This window comes from Chaetodon auriga, chromosome 9 (genome assembly GCF_051107435.1).
Source record: "Chaetodon auriga isolate fChaAug3 chromosome 9, fChaAug3.hap1, whole genome shotgun sequence".
NCBI classification, from domain to species: Eukaryota; Metazoa; Chordata; class Actinopteri; order Chaetodontiformes; family Chaetodontidae; genus Chaetodon; species Chaetodon auriga.
In genome coordinates, this window is record NC_135082.1 from 21,403,509 (window position 1) to 21,423,478 (window position 19,970).

Consider the following 19,970-nt stretch of genomic DNA (forward strand, 5'->3'; position numbering starts at 1 on the left):
GTGTACGTCACGGCAGTCGTAAAAGTCCAGAGGCTGATTGTTCGTGTCCAGCGTGTAGTCTGCTACGTCTCTCGGCCAAGTTATACTAACCAGCTGTCAAAAAAAGTATTTGCTTCATCCATCAAAGATTGAGCAAAAATCATCAACTTTTGCTGATTTTCATGCTCACTTCAGATAAATGTAGCGTTTCATTTATTGTCTTTTTTTGGGGCTGAGACTCCGACCTCTCAGCCTGTTAAAAACCCTTTCTAATCCCTTCGGATAACACGAGCTGTCAAGCTAAAAATAAAAGTCGTTTTACTTGATTCCTGAAAAGTTGACATTGTGGAGGTTCACTGATGATGTGTACCTTCTGTGCACATCATGAAGCATGTCGTTTCCAAAGACACCTGGTGGAACAATTCATATTCCTGCGCCTTTTGTTCTGAGGAAAGAGAGACCAAGTATTGTCAACACATTTCAGCTGAATTTGTCATTTCAAGCGGTCGTCCCGGGAGAGAAATGAACACCTGAAGCAGTCAGTCATGGATGTCAGTAAACACTGTACTGTGTAACATGCCATCTTCACACACTGCTGTCTCTCCGCTGTGCCCGACTCATTTTTGAGGCTCCACGCTGGATGAATTTTCCAGTCAAATGTGGAGCGAAAGTTCCACTCTGTCGCACGTTAAATGGGACATAATTTGAGGTGCAGATCAACATGGAATTAGCATACTTCCACAAATCCAGAAGGGATATGTCCTCTGTAATTAGCAATAATGCTCAATTCATTGTGGCCGTGACCATTTTTTCTCCACGGGGGCACTTACTTAATCCCAGAGCCATACTTTCCCACCTCAAGAAATGCCACAGTGGAATGTCTACATCTATATTCACACTTTTCAGCGACTCAAAGTGCTGCAGCATCTCTGAAGCAGTCTTTTGAAAAGCCTCAAAGCGTCATCTTTGGACAAATGCTATTTTCAGCGGGCTGTGATGAATAGCACTTAAAAAACTGAATGGCTCTCGTATCAGGTTTTATATCCAAAGTATTTTGGGGAACAATGAAGGAGGAATCACAAAGCCAAAGAGACAGAGAGGAGCAGAGTTGAGTAATGACCTTGTAATCTGCCTCCCTGCTTATATTTTCACTGCGCTTATCAACTCTTTTATGTATATTTATCTTCCAACAGATGCGGTAAGTAGTGACACCCAACACTGGTCCCACCCAGTAACCGTCTCTTTGTTGGAGGATGGCACAGGCTGAATTCAGGTGCTGAGAAGAGGGTAAGTGCTCAAGTGTTAGATGGTTACTGTCATTTTTACATGATGATATCATTGTGTCTTCTTCCAACAGAGCAGATCCTTTATCAAACACATGATCTATACAGGCCTGCAAGTCAGGAGAGGTCTCAATTATCAGCTCTGAAAAGGCCAAGTTCATTCATCATGTGCTTTAGGATGAGATGTCGCCTGAGCTTTCGTTATGATGTGTGCACAATCATGATGTGTGCACAATGCAGCGTGTCTGCCAGTGCCACCGTATCTCAGTGAGACTGAGCTCGGACGGTAGAAGTTTGGAAATATCTCTCAAAGCAGAACACAGAATCTCAAACACAGACGTGTATCACAGAGCATTCAGACTATCCACTTGGAGTTCTGTTTCTCTGTTTAAAACTCTTTTATGAACTCGTTAGCAATCGCATGACTACTGCAGATACAACAGGTAAAAGGTACTTAAAACAATGCAGACATGGAGGGAAGGTCAGGTCAACTGTGACGCAGAATAACCAGATGAAAATCTGTCATTTGAGTGTAAAAATACTCAGCATCTGTAGGTGTGACAACTGGCTCTGAAGAGTTTGCAGCTTGAGGACAGTAGACATTGAACATGAAGCATTTCTAATGAGGAAATGTGTCAAAACATCCATAGAAACTCATTCAATTCAATAAACAATAAAATGTTTTATTGTTAAAAATAATGTAAAAACCAGTGACTGAAGCTTAAAAACTAAGACTGCAACATTACTCTGAACAAAAACCAGATTCAAAATGTACGTCTTTGTCTGTGTTTGGCAGAGACTTCCACAGTTTAGGGGCATGAAATTGCTCATCAGGCATTGATTGCAGTTTTTGTCTTGCTGCTTTGGGTCCCATGAGAAGAATCTCTTTTAGCTTTAAAAGGATTTAGTGGACGTTTCGATGTTTAATATCTTGACATTCTGTTTTTGTCTTGACTTTTGGTCACCAGTAGAATCAGTTTGAAGTGCAGCGAATTCAGCGAGCTACTAACTTTCCAAAGCTAAACGCAGTGAGCATTGAATAATCTCAAGGTAGATTTTGGGGATCAGAGTTAATCAATCTGGTATTGAAAGATAGATGGTAATTTCTTATCTCGACACCTGATTTTTGTGTTTTTTGTTCAGCTGAGTGAATATCACATGCCCTATAAAGAGACTTCATTATTGCTCCCCTTCCCTCTGCATCTAAAATATGATACAAGAGCTATTCAGTTTTAAGTGCTATTCATTACAGCCCACTGAAAATAGCATTCATCCATGGCCTCCACAGAGAGAAAGACTTTCAGTTTTCTGTCCCCGCGCCTCTTTTTCAGAATCTCTGCTTTTACTGGCAGGTCCTCTCACCAGACCAGCGGACTATAAATATGACCCCTCTGAATGCCCACATCCTTGCCCCTAAAATAAATCATGTGCCTTTAAGCTGGAGCAGACACACGGCACCTACCAGGACAGCCTACACAGCTGCAAACGAGACGGGCCGAGTGCTCAGATCACAATCTAACACACATCCACACTTCAGGACACCCACAGACAACAGAGGAGAACAATCCTCTGAAGTACCCTGGGAACGAAGCAGTGCTGGCTCAGTTCGGGGCTCTGAATAGCTGGATGCCAGCTCTGGCCCAGCGTAGGCGCTGCCCTGCCTCGCCTGGCCTGTCACTCCTCTCGCTGCTGGCTGGCCCGGTGCGCTGTAACAGAGAATAGGAGGCAGAGTGGGGACAAGGGGGACTGGAGCTCATCAGAGGGGTTGACTCAGTCCTGCCTACTCCCTCAACGCTGTGGGTCTGGCACTCTGCACAGGTGGAAAACGGAAGAGGGTGAGTGGGTAATCACGAGGGTGTTGGCCCCCTTTCTGCCCACACAAAAAAAGCACAACCCACAACTATGGCCCTCTTACCAGCCTGTCGTGTGTGGTTTTTTGAGACTGTCATCACGCAGTTTCAAGCACAGCAATGAGAAACACAGACGGGGAGGAAGAGGAAAGAGAACGACAAGAAAGCAGGACTTGTACCCACTGAATTCAAGTAAATACAGGCTGAAAGCTCAGCGAAGAGCCGAAGACCTTCAGAGGGAAGAAGTGTTTTGGTTTCATGGTGGACCAAAATTTATTCTGAGACTACAAAGTCGTGAGCAAAATTTAATGTGTCACAGCGGTTAACTAAATATGAACAAATAGATCGCACAGTTTGTCTGTTTACTTCTGCATCTTCGCTGGTATGTGTGCCCAAACGGAGAGAGAGCAAACACCAAAAACCAACTAACACACAAACTGATTCACATGGCGCTACAGAGGAAACAGGCAGACAAATTCATTTTGACGTTAACTCGACCTTGACTTTTACCGATCTGTCAGAAGCCTCACCCCTCTCTGGCATTATCCGCGCTGCCATAGTCTTTCCTCCTGTCTTTAGAGGAACGTCAGTGTTGTGAGCGTCTAAGCTGGAAACGGGGCCGCCGTTGTTTTCTTTGCAAAAACACCTGTCTAAACAGCAGCAAAGCCAAGGGCAAGTCTCGCCTGTCAGCGCTGGTGACAGCTCTTGACAAAAATTCAGCAGAGACAATTCCTAAGACGTCCACTCAAGCGAAACAATGCACGTGTGCTGGAATGACCCCAGCTGGGCTGCCTCACTCTCCATTAAGTTTCAGTGTTGTTTGTAGTGGCTCTGCAACAGACGGCATTCAACAACACTGAGAGGAAGATAAAATGCAAGATATTCCTGGATAGATGCAGTCTTTGTTTTGTCTCTGTGGTTTCCGATACACATAATCCTCCTAAATACAGCGGCGGTTTCAGTGACATTGACTCAGCAAAAAAAAAAAAGAAAGAAAAAAGCTGAACCCAAAACCAGAACCCTCTTACAGTGGTGTGACAGCAACAAAAGGTTGGACTATTTAAGTGATTAATTAATACAGCTTACAACCATTTATAAAGCTGTTTGTATCATCTGTCCAGAGTGGATTTAGGAGCTGTTTCAGAGAAGATTTACTGAACAAAGACCAGGTGGCTCATTAGCTACCAGAGACTTTGGTGAGTCTGTATGGAGGGGGATCTCTGGGGGTGGTCAAGTTTCAGTCCTTATGCTTAAATTTCAACACATGGATCCTTAATCTGTAATGCCTTCATCAGCTTTAGTCCAGTCGCCGTCATCTGCCGCTCACGTGAGCCTCCGGGGCCTGTTGGTTTGTGTTCGCAACGTGCGGTGAAAAATTGCAATGAAACCAAGGCCCAAACGTGGTAACAAGCTAACAAAGGCTGAGTAATGAGACAGCCCGAACACATTCATAGAGCTCATATTTTGGTAAAACTACACTACTCAAGCTAACATCATTTGCTAATTTCTGAAGGATTCACCAAATTATATTTTAATACCACAGAATGAAATCTGAGACATTTCACAGGAATTCAAACCAAAGTAATAAAGTCTGATGGAAAACCTGAAGAATGATTTATTATTACATCACGTTTTTCAGTCCTTCCCAACAGTACAGAACAATAATTCCCTGAAGATTTAATTAATTAAATTAATGTGACCTGGACCCATATAAGCAGCAGACAAAGGATGGATAGATTAAGCAAAATGACTTTTAAAAAGCTGCGAATTAAAAAAAAAATAATTATCCCAAAAAGAAAGTCACAGACACGTTCCCACAGATACACTGCACAAACATTTCCAGTTTTCCATGGAGCATTTTTATTTGGAAACACAAAACTGAGTCGCTGTAAGACGTCAACTAAACATTCACCTTAAACTGTACATTCTTAATAGTTTTTAAAGCGTACATTTTGTTTACATGATCAGAATTTCCAGGATGCTTTCGGATCATTTCTTATCCATGAAAGGAGCTTTGAAACGGAGCGGAGGTTGCCTTTATTGTACAAACACATATATCACACATATGGCATATATTTCGGTGGGTGGACACCACATTAAAACCCAGCATGCCAACATGTACTATCATGTAGAAACAACTCTGACAAAACTGGTTCAACGGACAGTATCTCAGCTGTCTCTAACAATACACACACTGTCAAACAGGCTCTTAAAATGTGGTCAAAATGAAGATCCTATGAAGCATTTCATGCCTCATAGCCATTCTTCAATGCGAACTCCTGTTCTATAACGGACAGTTGAATAAGGCTATGTAGAGACCTCTACTAAAACGCTGTACGTCATTCACCTCAGGTCATGCTCAGCTTGACTCTCAGGTACTTCCTTCCTGAGTCATATTCATCAATCAACACTTTATCAACACAGCATCTGAACTGTCCTCTAACAGGACGAACCCGGGAACGTCACAGAGTGTGAGCTAAATGATCAAAATGCAAATGAAGACCCTAGAGAAGTGGAGAACGGGGATGCTATTTGAATATAATCTGAAGAATAATAAGAATATAAAATGTAAATGTTAATTTAAGATAGTAAAATTTAAACATTTCTATGGAAAATAACAACACACAGTTCACGTCACAGCACTGCTAGTGCAAGCCGCTAATTGGCAAATTGAAAACAGAGATTCGTTTCAGTCCACTACAGCATTTTAATGCCTATTTCCCTCCTGTTTGACTGAGGAGCACCACAGACATAAACGAATATCACAAAGAAACACATGAGAGAGCATTTGGGTTCACCTCCCTGTTTATGACCCATTGACTCACACTGAATCCACTCTGCAGTCATGGAGATTGGACACGTGTTGATGGTGTTATCTTTAGAGAGATACTGCAGCTGATCTAATCATTGAGACGAATGTTCCTAACAGCCATGTCAGAAGAAAATATACTGTACTTATATATAAAAATATTTGAAATTACCAAAGTGATTGATAACAGTAGTTGTCTTTCTCCGTCAAACAACCAGCGTCATACTAACACATGAATCAAGTAATCGCTTATATATATATATGTATTTAAGGTGAATCATAGAAATAAAATGATAGCTGCGTGTAAACTTGAAAAAATGGAGGTCCCGCTTGCTTTTTTTGGTGAGCCACCCAAGAAATCATTCCTGCTAAATATCCAAACTACAGGCCAAGGCCTCGAAACCACGCAGTCTGTTCTTCATCTCACCCGTACGACTGACACACAGGAATACAGAGAACACACCCTGAACACATTTCATCCAGTCACCCCGACTATCCTGAAAGAGGAATACTGACTGAAGACAATCTTACATCTTTAAGTGTGTGTGTGTGTGTGTGTGTGTGTGTGTGTGTGTGTGTGTGTGTTTTGGAGGGGGTCACTGCACCACACACATGGAGCTGCGAGGGGGGTTGACTGTCCTGGCCACGGTGTCCTGACTGTAGTTCACAATGTCTGCCTTCACCACACGCTGAAGGTGGAAAGACAGATAAACACACACAGAATTAAAAAGCTGCAGAAAGTTTCCCACATTTTACAGCTTCACAAAGACTTCTAGAGAGTGAGAGCATGTGCTGTAAAAACAGTGAAACAAAACCTTCAGTCTGAAAAATGTTTACTTTATTAAAAAGAAACAGTTCAGGAACAGACATTTTGGGAAATACCCTTTGCTTTCTTACAGAGAGTTCGATGAGAAGATTGACACTGTTCTCATGTCTGTACGGTAAATATGACGCTACAGCCAGCAGCCGGTTAGCTTAGCTTAGCATAAACAGTGGAAACTGGGGAAAACAGCTAGCCTGGCTCTATCACCTACCAGCACCTCTAAACCTCAACTTATGAACATGTTATATCTTTTTTGTTTAATCTGTAGAAATACTTAAGTGTAAAAACTGCATGCCAGAATATTTCCAGATGCAGGGGCCTCCATGAGATTACCAGGCAACTAGTATAGACTCCAAGAACTGTTCACGCTAAGCTAAGCTAAGCTAATGAGCTGCTGGCTGAGCCTTCGTATGTAATGCACAAACATTAGAGTGACATCGATCGTCTCATCTCACTCATTGAAATGAAGCAAATAAACACGTTTCCCACCACTACCCCTTTAATATTTGGTAGTACATGGCTCAAAATCCATGCAATGATTCAAGACACTGGTCCAAAGCCGCTCATCATGAAGGTTTTCCTCACTCAATCACTCACTGTCTCTACGTTCTCTACCACAGGCACCGAATACACCCACCATGACTGTGATATTTACTACAACTACACAGCAACTGTTATGCTCTCTAAAATCTATGACAGATCTACTGAATATATATGTTAACAGAGACATACTTCCAACTATTGAACAGAACATATTTTGCTTTGCTGGTTGTTCTCTTGTCTAATTGGTCCTTCATCCTGAGGGTAGTCCACCAGCTCAGCCTTCACAATCCTCTGAGCAGTTTCAAGACATCAGAACAGTGGAGAGACGGACATAAGCAGCGGGACAAGGACCGAGGCATGGGAGAGGAAGGTGAGTGGATGAAGAGTGGAGAGGCCAAGCAGGGTGAGGGCGATGAATAGGAAAGGATGAGGAGAAGGTCATGGAGTGAGAGAAATCATAAGAAATGTAAGAAACAAACAAAAGTGAAGCATGACATCAGTGTGTACAGATGAAAAGCACAGCCAAGCCGACAACATGGGCTGTGAAAAGTCCATCTTTAAGACAGAATAACTGACGTCAAATCGAACAGTGACCCAAAAATCTCACAAAACAATGTAAATTAGGGGTCTAGCTAACAATTATTTTCATTATCGTCTACACAGTTGATAGTTTCAATCAATCATTTAATCATTAAAATGATTTTCACCTCGTAGATCATTCTGAAGTTATACTTTACAAGTTTTGACTCATGTCTGTAGTGGAACATTTTACGGGGGCAGCTGTTAAATTTTAGGAATGCATAAGATTGGCCCTTCAAGTTCTTATTAGCCTACATTTGAACTTAATGGTGCTGGAATCTTTGCCACAGAACCACCAAAGAACAGACCACATGGCTGAACAGCAGCCCCTGGTTGGCTGTCTGATTAACGAGCTGCCGAAGCCCGGTGTCGGAGTCAGTGAGTGATCCGTGGCCTCGCTATCTGATCCGACAGACAGAGGACCATGACGGAGAGGGCTGCCAGGCAGATACAATGCTGTCAGGGGTTGTGACCCTCGTGTTCAGCCCTCTAAAGCTGACAGCTGATAATGAGGTTTCGCTGGCCCCACGGCAAGACCCAGAGCCATGACCTGCTCAGAGCCTCATCTCTGTATCCATGACACAAACTCCATGTGTCACTCCTTCATATCTCCAACATTAGTAAACATTATTGTCTGTTAAGAATCTGACGTCTGACGTCACAGAATATCTTTCTGGAGACCAAACTGGAGCTGAGTCAAATAGTCAATGAAGAGAAATTTAGTCTGCAACTGTTTTAATAATGTCAAAAACAGCTTCATTGGTATCAGGTGATAGTGTCATGATTGGGTATGAAAGGGGCATCCTGGAAAGGCTCAGTCGTTCACAAGCGAGGATGGAGCGAGGTTCACCACTTCGTGAACACATGATTGTATAATGGACATTACTACAGGGGGTCATGAACACTTTGTAAAACCTTTCTTAAACAGATTGTTTACAAATGATTGCACTCTGTTTTTCTTCACATTTCACACAGAGTCCCACCTTTTTTGGAATTGGGGTTGTTAGATTTTAAAAAGCTCTTAACGCTGTCAAGTTTTGTTTGTTTCTGTCATCTATCTGTAGCCTTATTCTATGAAGAGCCAACTGGATCCAGCTGCTCACACTGCTTAATTAACCTGGATTATAACACTCTGCTTTATTGACAGAGTTATCAGCAGAGGGCAGGAAGATGACGGCAGATGGACGGCTCCATTAGTCGATGGCCATTTTCAGTTAGTCAGCAGTAGTGTTGGTGATGGGACAGGGGCTTGAGAATTTGACCAGTCCTTCCCTTACATGCTCTCCCTTCTCTGAGGGTCCTGACCTCTCTGTAGCCCCCAGGCTCATCAACCACTACCCAGCCAGTGTGGCTCCAACCGGTCATATCAGGCCCAGGATTAATGCCTGTGGGGGAGGTGACCTTGTAAATCCTACAGCTGCCACCACCGGGCACCTTGGTCTGGCTGGCAAGCTGAGAGGCTGTTTTGGCCCAAAACGGTGGGAGATAAACCAAATAAATCAGCCAGCCAGACCTAACCTTCTCACCCCTACAACTGTCTACCTTTAACCTCTGACTTCACGCACTAATGTGGTCAATGTGGGTCTATTTACAGATGGGCAGTGTCAGTGGCAGGTAGACCATCGCAGGAGGCAGACGTAACAAACTCGTGTTTACGCAACAAAAGGTCCTTTACAGTGTGTGGTGACCTCTGCTGACCTAACACCCTCACTCTGACCTCCCTTAAGTTCAGGCATAGCATTACACATACTGCTAGCAGAGAGGAGCCCATAAATATCACCAGCTACTTTCACTTTTTTATAGAGCAATTATAAATTCAAGAACAGTGTGATCTCTCAACAGTGGCTGGTTCACTGCAGTTAGGAGCAAAAGTCATTTAAAATATGGCTTCTATAGAAAGACTTGTGAAATTTCAGAGACGGCTTGATGCCATTATGGCTCACCTGGGACTGTTCTATTTCTGCTTTGTTTAGCTTTACACCAAGAACCTCTGCAGCGACTCTCTGGAAACAAAGGTACACCTGGAGGAAGTGGTAACAGGAAAGATAAGACAGCGTAAGTCTTTTCAAAGTCACTGAGCGCTCCACATTTTTACCGTGACTTAAAGAGTCAGCTGATACTCACCGAGTCCCCCGTCTTGGCTGATACAAACTGACTGATGAGGCCATTCTCTTGGCAGAATCGCTGGTGTTTGTCAGCCTTCACTGTCCTCATGTGCTCCAGGTCGACTGTGGACGAAACACAGCATGACGTGAGAAAACTTACAAGAGATAGATAGATTTATACGCTGGTTATGCAGCACTCACGCGGGGTTAACTGTCACGTATCTGAACATAAACAGAAAAGATAACTGTTTACACTTGAGTTAAGATGGAGGGGGATCTGCCTAGTGTACAAGCATAGTGCACATAAAGGCACATGAAAACAAAGCATCATTCAATTGTTATGTTGCTTTCAAACCCAGCTGCAGTCTACCGATTGTTGTATTTTCTAATTTATGGAGGGAGGTATTTCGGTGAGTGTGAGAGTGGAAATGATCAATTCAGTAGCCCCGAGCCTCCATTCCTCGCTGGTATTAAAGCTTGATGTGACACATTCCTCAGTGTAAGCCTAGTACAGTTGAACCCTGAAGCCATGAACCTCTATTTGACCCGAAACAGACAAACCAGCCCAGCTGTGGAGAAATGCTTAAGAAACAATGCGTGGATGACCGAAGTCTTGAGGCGACACTCACAGTGAGAGTGTAGATGGAGAAAACAGTTTGACTTATGAGTGTGCCGGCCTTTAAGGTGGGCACGCAGGCCCAAGAACTGGGACTGTCACCTTCATGCTGATTTACTGTGAGCGCACAATGACAGCGCCTTCCTTTTTAGCTATTGTGATGTGCATCTGACTCCTGTGCAGTGATACCGGGCGCTTTGCTTCTCTCCTTCCTCAATATGGGGTCATGCTGGGGTCGATGAGGAAGGTCACCCGGGGGTCTTGCTGCTGAAAGCAATAGCTTTGCTCTTTATTTCTGGCTTTGTGCAGAAAGGCGGCAACGCCCGGTATCTGGTGCGTACATGTCTATGGTAGCTGGAGGAGGTCGGGCTACTGTACGGTGTTGCATTTCTCTCGTCCCCCCGAGTTTTGCTCTTTGTGTGAGGTTTCATTGAAGTTGTCAAGGATTTACCCTGTTCTCATGCCCCTTAGTGTGTGTTTGTGTGTGTGTGTGTGTGTGTGTGTGAGAGAGAGAGTGAGAAAGAAAGGAAGGGAGGGAGATGAAGACAGAAGCAGGGAAAGAGAGAGACAGATACATAGCAAGTAAGAAATGTAAACACTGCACTAATCCCATATTATCAGTAAGTCATATTACCCAAAAATGTTAAAGGAAAAAAAATTGGACAGAATCATTTTAGACAAAAACGAATATTACCATCATCATAAGTGACATATAAACACAAACCTTTCTGGACAGGGGCAGACACTTTTACAACTACTCAATGTCCAGGGCAGACTGTCATGTCTGCGCCTGTGCATAAACATAGCTGTCTCATAGGCGTCAGCGGGTTATTAATTTCAGTCATTAACAGCAGAGGTACCCAGCATGCTACTTGAAGTAAACACTGCTAATCCTTTGGATCCTGCACACTTGGGAAAGGTTATCAATCATGTGTCACAGTCAGATTAGCCAACATTAACATAGTGGCTCAGGAGCTGAGGAAGGCACGTTACTGTAAGTGAAAAGGTGTACAAGTGAGTGACTTCTCTGAATTTTGCCTGTGGGTATGTGTTCAATATCAAGGGGAGGGGCTGTTATAACTAGGCCACAGGGAAAATTTAAAAAATAACAATAAAACTAGGAGAGGAGAGGAAAATTGAAGTGTGCTCGCTTTCACTGGAAATTGATGGTGCAAACCCTGTGAACGCATTAACAGTCTTCATCTTAACTGCTTGCATACAAGATGTCTGGATGTCGCAGTTTATGCTCAAACACTTAAAGCAGTGGAAGCGTCAGTTCAAGCTGAAGCACTGACAGAGTGTGAGGCGTCTCTTGAAGTGCAATCACCAAAGGCATTTGAATTTTTACGTTCAACTTTACGTACTGCAGTCAGTTTAAAGCACTGAACGCAGGCAAACAGTTGAGGTGTAAGTACTGAAATGTCAAAAAATTTCAGTTAAAGCTTAAGTGCCAACGACGCAGTGTAAATCATTATCACACGTTATGTCAGCAGTTAAAATATCAATTGAAGTATTTGAGCTCTCAGTTGAAGAGTGAAACATAATTGATGTGTCAGTTTAAATCTCCATTTTCTTCTGAACACACAAGGTTAAAGTGCAAAAAAAAAAAAAAAATCAATGACTTCTGATGTAATTGGTCAAACTTTAAGATCACAGGATATGATCAAAAGCCTCAGAGCACCAAGGAATGGAGCTTGGGAGATTCCTGTCAACATCTATTCTAATGGATAACTACACCGATATGCATGAAAACACAATTATCATTTCATGATTTGTGAACAAGTCCGTCGCTCCCTGTAGTCACAAAATAATACTGTAGGTGGGCCCACGTTCTCACACAAAAGAATTCTGCAGCATGTGGCATCTGTCTGTGTAGACCGAACACAAGACTAATCCCACAGTTTTAGTGTTTTGCTCCATTTTTCTCCCTAATGTACCCATTTCTACTTATCAGGTCAAAACAATCTTCCTCTGATGATCTGGTTTCCCTCTGTTTCTGTCAAACTGTACATCAGCTTAACAACCCCTAGGAAGTGACTGCAAACACGAAATAAACTGTTTAGGCCTCCGAGTGCATAGAGATAGTGGAGGGGATCATCACTCGTCAAGAGCGATGGCCCTCCCTCGCTCTGGTCACCATCAGTGTTTATTTAAAAGGTCTGCCTGTCATTGCGGTGAATTACTAGACAACTGTTATAGATTAATATCTGGCGAATAAATTAGGCTTTTACCGTAAATAACTGGTTTGTTATTGCGGTGACCTATTACATGAATGGGAACACAACCAAATGAGAAGAAAATATGGACGTTCTCCACAAGTTAGTGTCTGTGGGGATGTCAGCTTCGCTTCTTCATGGAAAGAATCCTCTCACTGGCAGTCCTGATCATCCTGAAACCAGACAGACTTGGAGGGGTTTTTTATGCCGCTAAAACACTTTAAATTAGTAAGGAGGCTGGATTTTGGTTGGATGGAGCTGCCTAGTGCATGCTTTTAAACCAATACCCTTGCTACATCACCTTCTCTGAGAAGAAGACAACCAAATGCCAATGGCTGAAATGAGATACGAGAGAAACAATTAAAAATAAGTAAGTAAATGAGTACTGCAGTTGTTGTGCATGCAAACATCACAGTTTTGAGAAACCTGGATTTGCTAGTTGGAGTACTCTAATAGAAATGGCATGTAAACACCTCATCCAGGTTTCTGAACATTCTCTGTTGGTGGACAAATACTGAGGAATCAAGACACACCTGCAAACACGTGATCAGAAACATGGGTACAGTTTAACCAGGTTTCTCGTGTTCCATGTGAATGTCATATCAAAAATATTTCCATCATAAAATAACTTCCCTGGTGTGGGAGTAATAAAGTTTTATCTTATCTTAAAAGATCAAGGATAAGACTCAAAACCAGGATATTAATAAGCATGTGAGCACACTGTGTAACTTTTCAGGGAAGCAATAACATGTTCTTCCTCTTAAAGATGAAAACACACTTTTGCTTAGTTCAGCAGTGGTGGTTGGTGTGACAGCCTCACTTGCTCTATATAACTAGCTGCTAATGGTGGCTAATGTAAGCTGACGTTAGCAAGCTTGAGCTAGATATTGTTTTGTAACGGACATTACTGAGTCAATTTGCTGACTTTATTATTCTTTTGTTCCATAATTGTTTCTTGCATCTTTATTTAAACAGGGACAATATACAAAAACAAACATATAAAACTAGGGAAATGTCACTTAAATTCACTTTCACTGAGTAACAGACCTGTTTCATAACTTTTGCTAAGAAACTGCCACTGTGGCCATAAGTGACAATTACTGGATAATGCTAAACCATAGTGTTGGCCACCATAAGAAACTGGTTTTATTGACGAATACAAGTTTTCATTTCAAGATTTATGTTATTTCTTCCTTTATAAAGTCACACTCTCACTTTGAAGGGGAGAATTCACACCAAAAGCAAAAACTTGCTGGCAACGTACCTTGAATTTCCAGACACGTTCTATTGTTATTCTCATTGACACAGTAACGGGCCAAATGTGGACGACGTGAAAATTCAAGGGTGAATTTTTCCTTGAGAGTTCACCAACCCATGTTGCCAAGGCAAAACAATAAGCTCATAGCTGCACATTGGCTCACCAGCCTGAAATCCTACACTGCGCTGTGTGATCCTCAGTGGGCTTTTAAAAACTATGCTGTGATAACAGAGACACCTACTTACTGTTCTACCGAGTCGGCTGCTGGGGACCAATTGGAACAGTTTACCCAGCGAGCAACAGCCAGAGAATAAGCTTGACATAACACAGTTAATTGCCGGCAGCCTCGTTTTAAACTAAACAGCAGTTGGTGCAGTGGGGAGTGTGAGGGCTGAGGGTGGAATGTGTGAATTGTGTGTGTGTCTATGTGTCTGTGTGTGGTAGTAATGGTGGGGCGTGTGTGCGTTGTGAGACTTGGGGCTCTGAGGGGTCATATCACATTAAGTGAAAGTTACAAGGCTGAGCCTAATCAACCCCAGGGGAGAACCTATCACTTCCAACATTACCTCACACTGCGCCTTTAAGACCCTGTTAAGAGGGTTTGCCTCGGTTTCCCCTCAATGACGACCATGAGCCAATTCAGACTGTATAGTGAGGGCAAGGATCATCAAACCAAGTCCAACTCCTAATGAAATGACTTATAACTGTCTGAGCAAATTGTTCACCAGGCTCCACTAAGTTTGAAAACATCCCAGAACTTTTCTGTAGTTCTGACATTCAATGGGGTTTTGTAAGTCTTTCCCGCTGCACTCAGTTCTGAAGCAGAAAAGGTATCCTGGTCACTCACAGCAGCCTTTCACATGAATGCATCAGCACAATGTCCTCACATTGGACTCTATTTATTATAGTTTATTGACATTTCTTACCAAACTGAAGCCATTCACTCATAGTTGTGTAACGCATTTGGTCGTGTGCATGTGTGTATCCGTCCACAGCTACTGTCACATAGTAATGGACCGATCAGCCTAATATTTTCAGAGCACATTTGTGACTGTATGGTCAAAGACCTGGAAAGTTGCTGTGATTCCCAATTTTTGAAAAAACAATTTTATTGACTGCTCTGTTTTATACAACCATTGACTGCTGACTCTTCACTTCTCTTAATGCCACATGAGATGAACAGCTGCTTCAGTTATTCAGCTATTTTACTCTACATGGGACCATATGTTACACAATGTACATCAGGCTGTATTGAGGAAGACCTGAAACTAGTGACTGAGACCATAAACTCGTTAGGAAACCGTATACTGAGGTAAAAAAATCAAGTGAGAGTTATGGTCATTTTACATAAAATTGGATTTCTTTTTGAAGCCAGCGGTGTTGCCCCCTGTTGGCCATTAGAAAGAATGCAGCTTTAAGGCGCTTCCACATGGCTTCCTCCCTTAAAACCTTTTTACGTCGGTTTGCATTGCTCCTTCTTAACTTTACTTTCAAGGCACATTACTGCCACCAACCCTTCATAACACCATGCTTGCATTGCCCCTGGCCTTGTGGCACTTATATGTATGCATATACTAGCAGAGCACAAGATACCACTAGTGGTCACAAACTCCACAGGGTAACGGTTGGGTTAAGTCGAAGCCACCCAGATTACAGTGACGAATTCAGTCAAAAACACTGCGTAACATAATGTATGTTTTAGTGCGGTAAGTCGATTTTCTTACAAAATTGTGTCATAGACCCCCCCCACCAACCTGAACTATGAAAAAAAGAAAGCCGATGGACACTTGGACACATTATCATGTAACTTAATGTTAAACTGCAGGAGTCTGAAAAAGCAGCAGGTTAGATTAATTGCAAGTGACATTTTATTTACCCTTAAATTTTCCGGTACAAGATACAGGGAAACCTTTACTAGCCTAAAAAGTCAGCAAAAGTATAATGAATCATTCTATGTGATGTCTGATTAAATTAGGCATTGATTTAACTTTCACAGCACAAGTGCCTAGTAAAACAAAATGACTAGAATTTATGTGAGGCATTTAAATGATTGGGTCCAACTGGTTTACGTGAGTTGGAGAGAGCTCATAAAAACTCAGCATTTTGAAATATGAAGGACGTGACAAGTCTCTATTCAAATAGTCTCTATTAAAATATGGACAACATAATGTGGATACAAACAATAACTACGTCCCCCCCTTCAGAAAAGTACTGGCTGTTTCCCACTTTCATTTCTGTTTTCTGAAATACAGTATCACACAGAAGTGTCACTGAAAATGTTGTGTTTTCTTTACTCTTAGGCACTATGCAGCCATTCAGAAGTCAAGTAACCATGCAAATGGCACTCTTGCACATTTCGTTAGACCTTAACAGTGTAGATATTGTTTACAGGAGGCAATGTTTATTTTCTGAGGACTGGATCATCTAGATTTAGTGCAAAAGTACCTGAAACTGAAAATTATTTTAATACTGCGTTTGGCCTTAATAGACCTGTACAATTGAGGAAATTATAATCCCTGCATCATTACACTTGCATAATAATTCAGCACCACGTAGCCAGTTCTATACAGCTATTTATGACTTTGCATAACTGGATGTGTGAGAGCTCAACTTGTTGTGGAATAATTAGAAATAATTATCAGTATATTAAAGCTTGAGGGTAAGTTAATAATATTATCATGACTTTTCTGAGTGAGTACAGACAGATGAAGCGCTGTTAGTAGCCCGGTGTTGTCGAGGTGAGCGGGGCCTGTGCAGGAGTCCTCGGGGGGATCCTGACAGAGACAGAGCGCTCTTTGTGCTGCGGCGCCCCTGCCCCGGTGGCCTGAAGCGGGCCAGGACTGTCAGGGGACTCGCTTTCCACTAGGTCAGAAGTGTTCTGTCGACAGCTCATTGATCACAGCTCATCTTGTCATTTGATCGTTCTTCATGAAACGACGTGCAGACACGCGCGCGTGCAAACACGTGCTCATGCACACACATGCAGTCACACTTAAAAACATAATCAGATACTCCACGGCGGCTAGTAAAACAATGTGGTCTTCCTCCCCGGTCAGGGAATGTGAAGCAGAGTGTCTAGCAGTAGCTCTACAGGCAGGGAGAGAGCTGGAGTGCCGGCTGTCACTGCTACAGTAAAACATGGGGCCGAGGGCCTTGCAGGCTGGGTTAACGGGCTCCCAGGACTCGTGAAAAGTGAACAAAAGGCCCAGTTCTGAGCCGACCGCACAAGACGCTGCCCGGGGTTTCACTGGCCATGTCCTCCAAGCTCTCCTGTCGCTGTTAAACTAAGTGGTCTTTTATGGGCGAGCAGTAATACATGCCTCTGTGAGCCGGCAGCGTAACTATGAGCTATAATAATTATACGAAGCACAGGGGAGCTTTCGTAATTGTACGCATCGCATCACTATAAGTCTATCTATAATTATAAAGTCTTCCTATGAGCAATGATGCGTTCGACTGGCCTACATATTCAACTTCAAGCCACAGCAGTGAACTGCTGGATGGAAAGTGTGTTCTCCTCATGACTGCCTGAGCAAACACCGAAGCAGGAACACGGTGCAAAGACAGTGATGTAATATTTCACACCACAAAAAAGTAGATTTAGCAAAAAAGGAGGGAAAATCTATGTTGATATTTCACATATATTTATAATATATGCCTGTGGATCCAGATCAATCAGTTATTTACCCAACCCTGTGTCAGCAAGGCCCCTTTCCAGGAATTCCTCCATATCAATGTTGTGGAGCAGCGGAGAAATAAAGTACAGCCTGAGCGTGATGAGGGTTCCAGGCTGCACTCAGGTCAGGTGGCTAAGCTGTGCTGTGCAACTCAAATGGCCCATGACTTACCACACAAGAAGGTATGTGAAGACTGATCATCTACTGCATGTGCAACAATATTTGCTTTATGGATGGCTAAAATGAATGAGGACTTTCCATGTTTCGACAGGCATGAGAGTCAAGAGAGATGAGAGTGGGGACCAGAGCTGGGTCAAACAGTTGTTGCAATTAAATATTAGCATTTAGTCCATTTAGCAAGGAGTACCAGGTTTGCACTCGTTGCATTGCTCTGTGTGGGAAAGACCACCAATCAGCCACCTGAGTAGGCTTAAACAAACCTTAGAAAGTACTTCTTAATCACACGTCTCAGCATCTGCAGCTGTGATTTTACACCGACTTATCAGCCGCAGTGTAATACAGCTGTAATTCTTCATTCATCCCTCCGTATCCTTGTTGTAACCTGAATCTCTATTTCCCATCTTTTCCAGACGTACAGAAAGACAGCAGGCTACAGTCAGTGTGGTTACTGAGACAATTTGATACACATGTCTGTTCTGACCCTTTACCTTCAATAAAATGTGAAGAGAAACAGGAAACACTGGATTTGCTGTAAACTGTAAACATTCCAGATCTTAACCCAACCATACACCGTGCCTTACTATGTCTATATACTGTATATATAATGTTTTACAGTGTCGAATCTGCGGTTGCGCTACCCACAGTGCAAAACAGACACTGCTGACGTGTTCATCCCTTCTATCTGGGGAGGGGTGAGGGTGCCGGGGTAAGAGTACTGGGCTTTTGTCCCACCACATGTCTATTGTGGCTAAACCTTTCCCTTGGGGGCAATTAGGACCTTTTAGTTTGTTGTAAGAGGACCTAAGTACGAGTGGGTTGAGCCAGGAAAAACATTTTTGAGCTAAACCAAAAACAGAAGCGCATTGAGCTCCGCTGCGCTCCTGGACTTCTGAGCATCTCTCTATTAAGAAATGTGCAGGCCTGCACTGAACAGACAGGAACTGTGGCAGCTTTACAGGGGCAGGGAGGTGACGGGGGTGAAAGAGCTGAGGAGGGGGAAGGCTTCAACTCCACCTGAGACCTTGCCAACAGGCCAAACAACTCAAAACCAACAATGTTGGTGGCAAGGACATGCTTCACAAGAATCAAGAGTTAGGAGAGATCCATGTTTCGCTTTAATTTTCACATGGCTGAATGGAAAACTGGGGAGAGAGAAGTGCGACGGGTAACGGTATGTGGTGAGATCTGCCGTAGCGTGCAGAAAGCAAACACATGCATGTTGTTTAACACAACAGTGACACGGAGCCAATGAAAAGACATTACTGTAAGTAAAAGCAGCTATAGCAGAAGTGTTAGTCTACACATGTGAGAGATAAGCGTTAGGAGTAGGTCTAAGTGTGTGATTGAAAGAGTTAATGTTTGCACAGGGATGAAAATGAATGTGCAAGTGTGCTTGAGAGATGACTTAGATAGGACTTAGAGAAGAAAGGAAGAGGGAAAAGAAACAGAGCAGAGGAGATAGACAGGTAAGATGTAATTGAGTGCACAGATTGTCTTCATGCGGGGACTTTATCTGCCTGCAGAAGGGAACGTTTCCCATGGCAGGCCTGAGTGGATCGGCAGTGAACACTGGTAGAACCCCAGAGCAAAAAGCCATGAATGATGAGGAGGGGTTAAGAGAACTGAACCCATTTAAGTCACCCAAATAAGGGCTGTACAAGCCCATGATGGATGCTCTCGAGTTCCTGAGGGAGAGAGTGCTAGCAATGGGAAGGGTGATGGGTGGGGAGCAAGCAGGGGTCCTGTGATCCCCACTTAATAAAAACAAATTGGCTTGATAAACGACACAAGCTTAATGTCCACAGAGAAATATGTGTTCTAATCTCACACAGAAATGTAAGACATTTTGATATGATGATGGCCTCGTTCAATGATTATATGTGTACGTTACAACACATAAAAACATTCACAATATGGATTAGGACTGCGAACAGCATACCGTATTTTTTTTTTTATCTTCAGACAATCTCTGATCTAAAAGGCAAACAGTCGCGAACAGGCCAAAAGCAGCTGCTGTTAAGCAAAGAGCAACAGAATTTATCCTTGGGAGAC

The 19,970-nt window shown here is 42.9% G+C and overlaps 1 protein-coding gene across 2 annotated transcripts in view; it reads right to left on the bottom strand.

Annotated features, from left to right (window-relative positions):
• Window positions 1-4,954: 4,954 nt before the first annotated feature.
• The window catches only part of rab28 (RAB28, member RAS oncogene family), a 29,812-nt gene continuing 14,796 nt past the window's right edge, over window positions 4,955-19,970 (bottom strand). The window contains exons 5-8 of one of the 2 annotated variants that reach the window (XM_076739454.1): window positions 9,991-10,094; window positions 9,810-9,887; window positions 7,477-7,578; window positions 4,955-6,610 (exon numbers count right to left, since the gene is read on the bottom strand). In XM_076739454.1, coding sequence (XP_076595569.1) covers window positions 7,483-7,578; window positions 9,810-9,887; window positions 9,991-10,094 — 278 coding nt within the window. In that variant the 3' untranslated portion in view covers window positions 4,955-6,610; window positions 7,477-7,482. The remainder of the gene's footprint in view (window positions 6,611-7,476; window positions 7,579-9,809; window positions 9,888-9,990; window positions 10,095-19,970) is intronic. The other variant, XM_076739455.1, reaches the window with a different exon arrangement.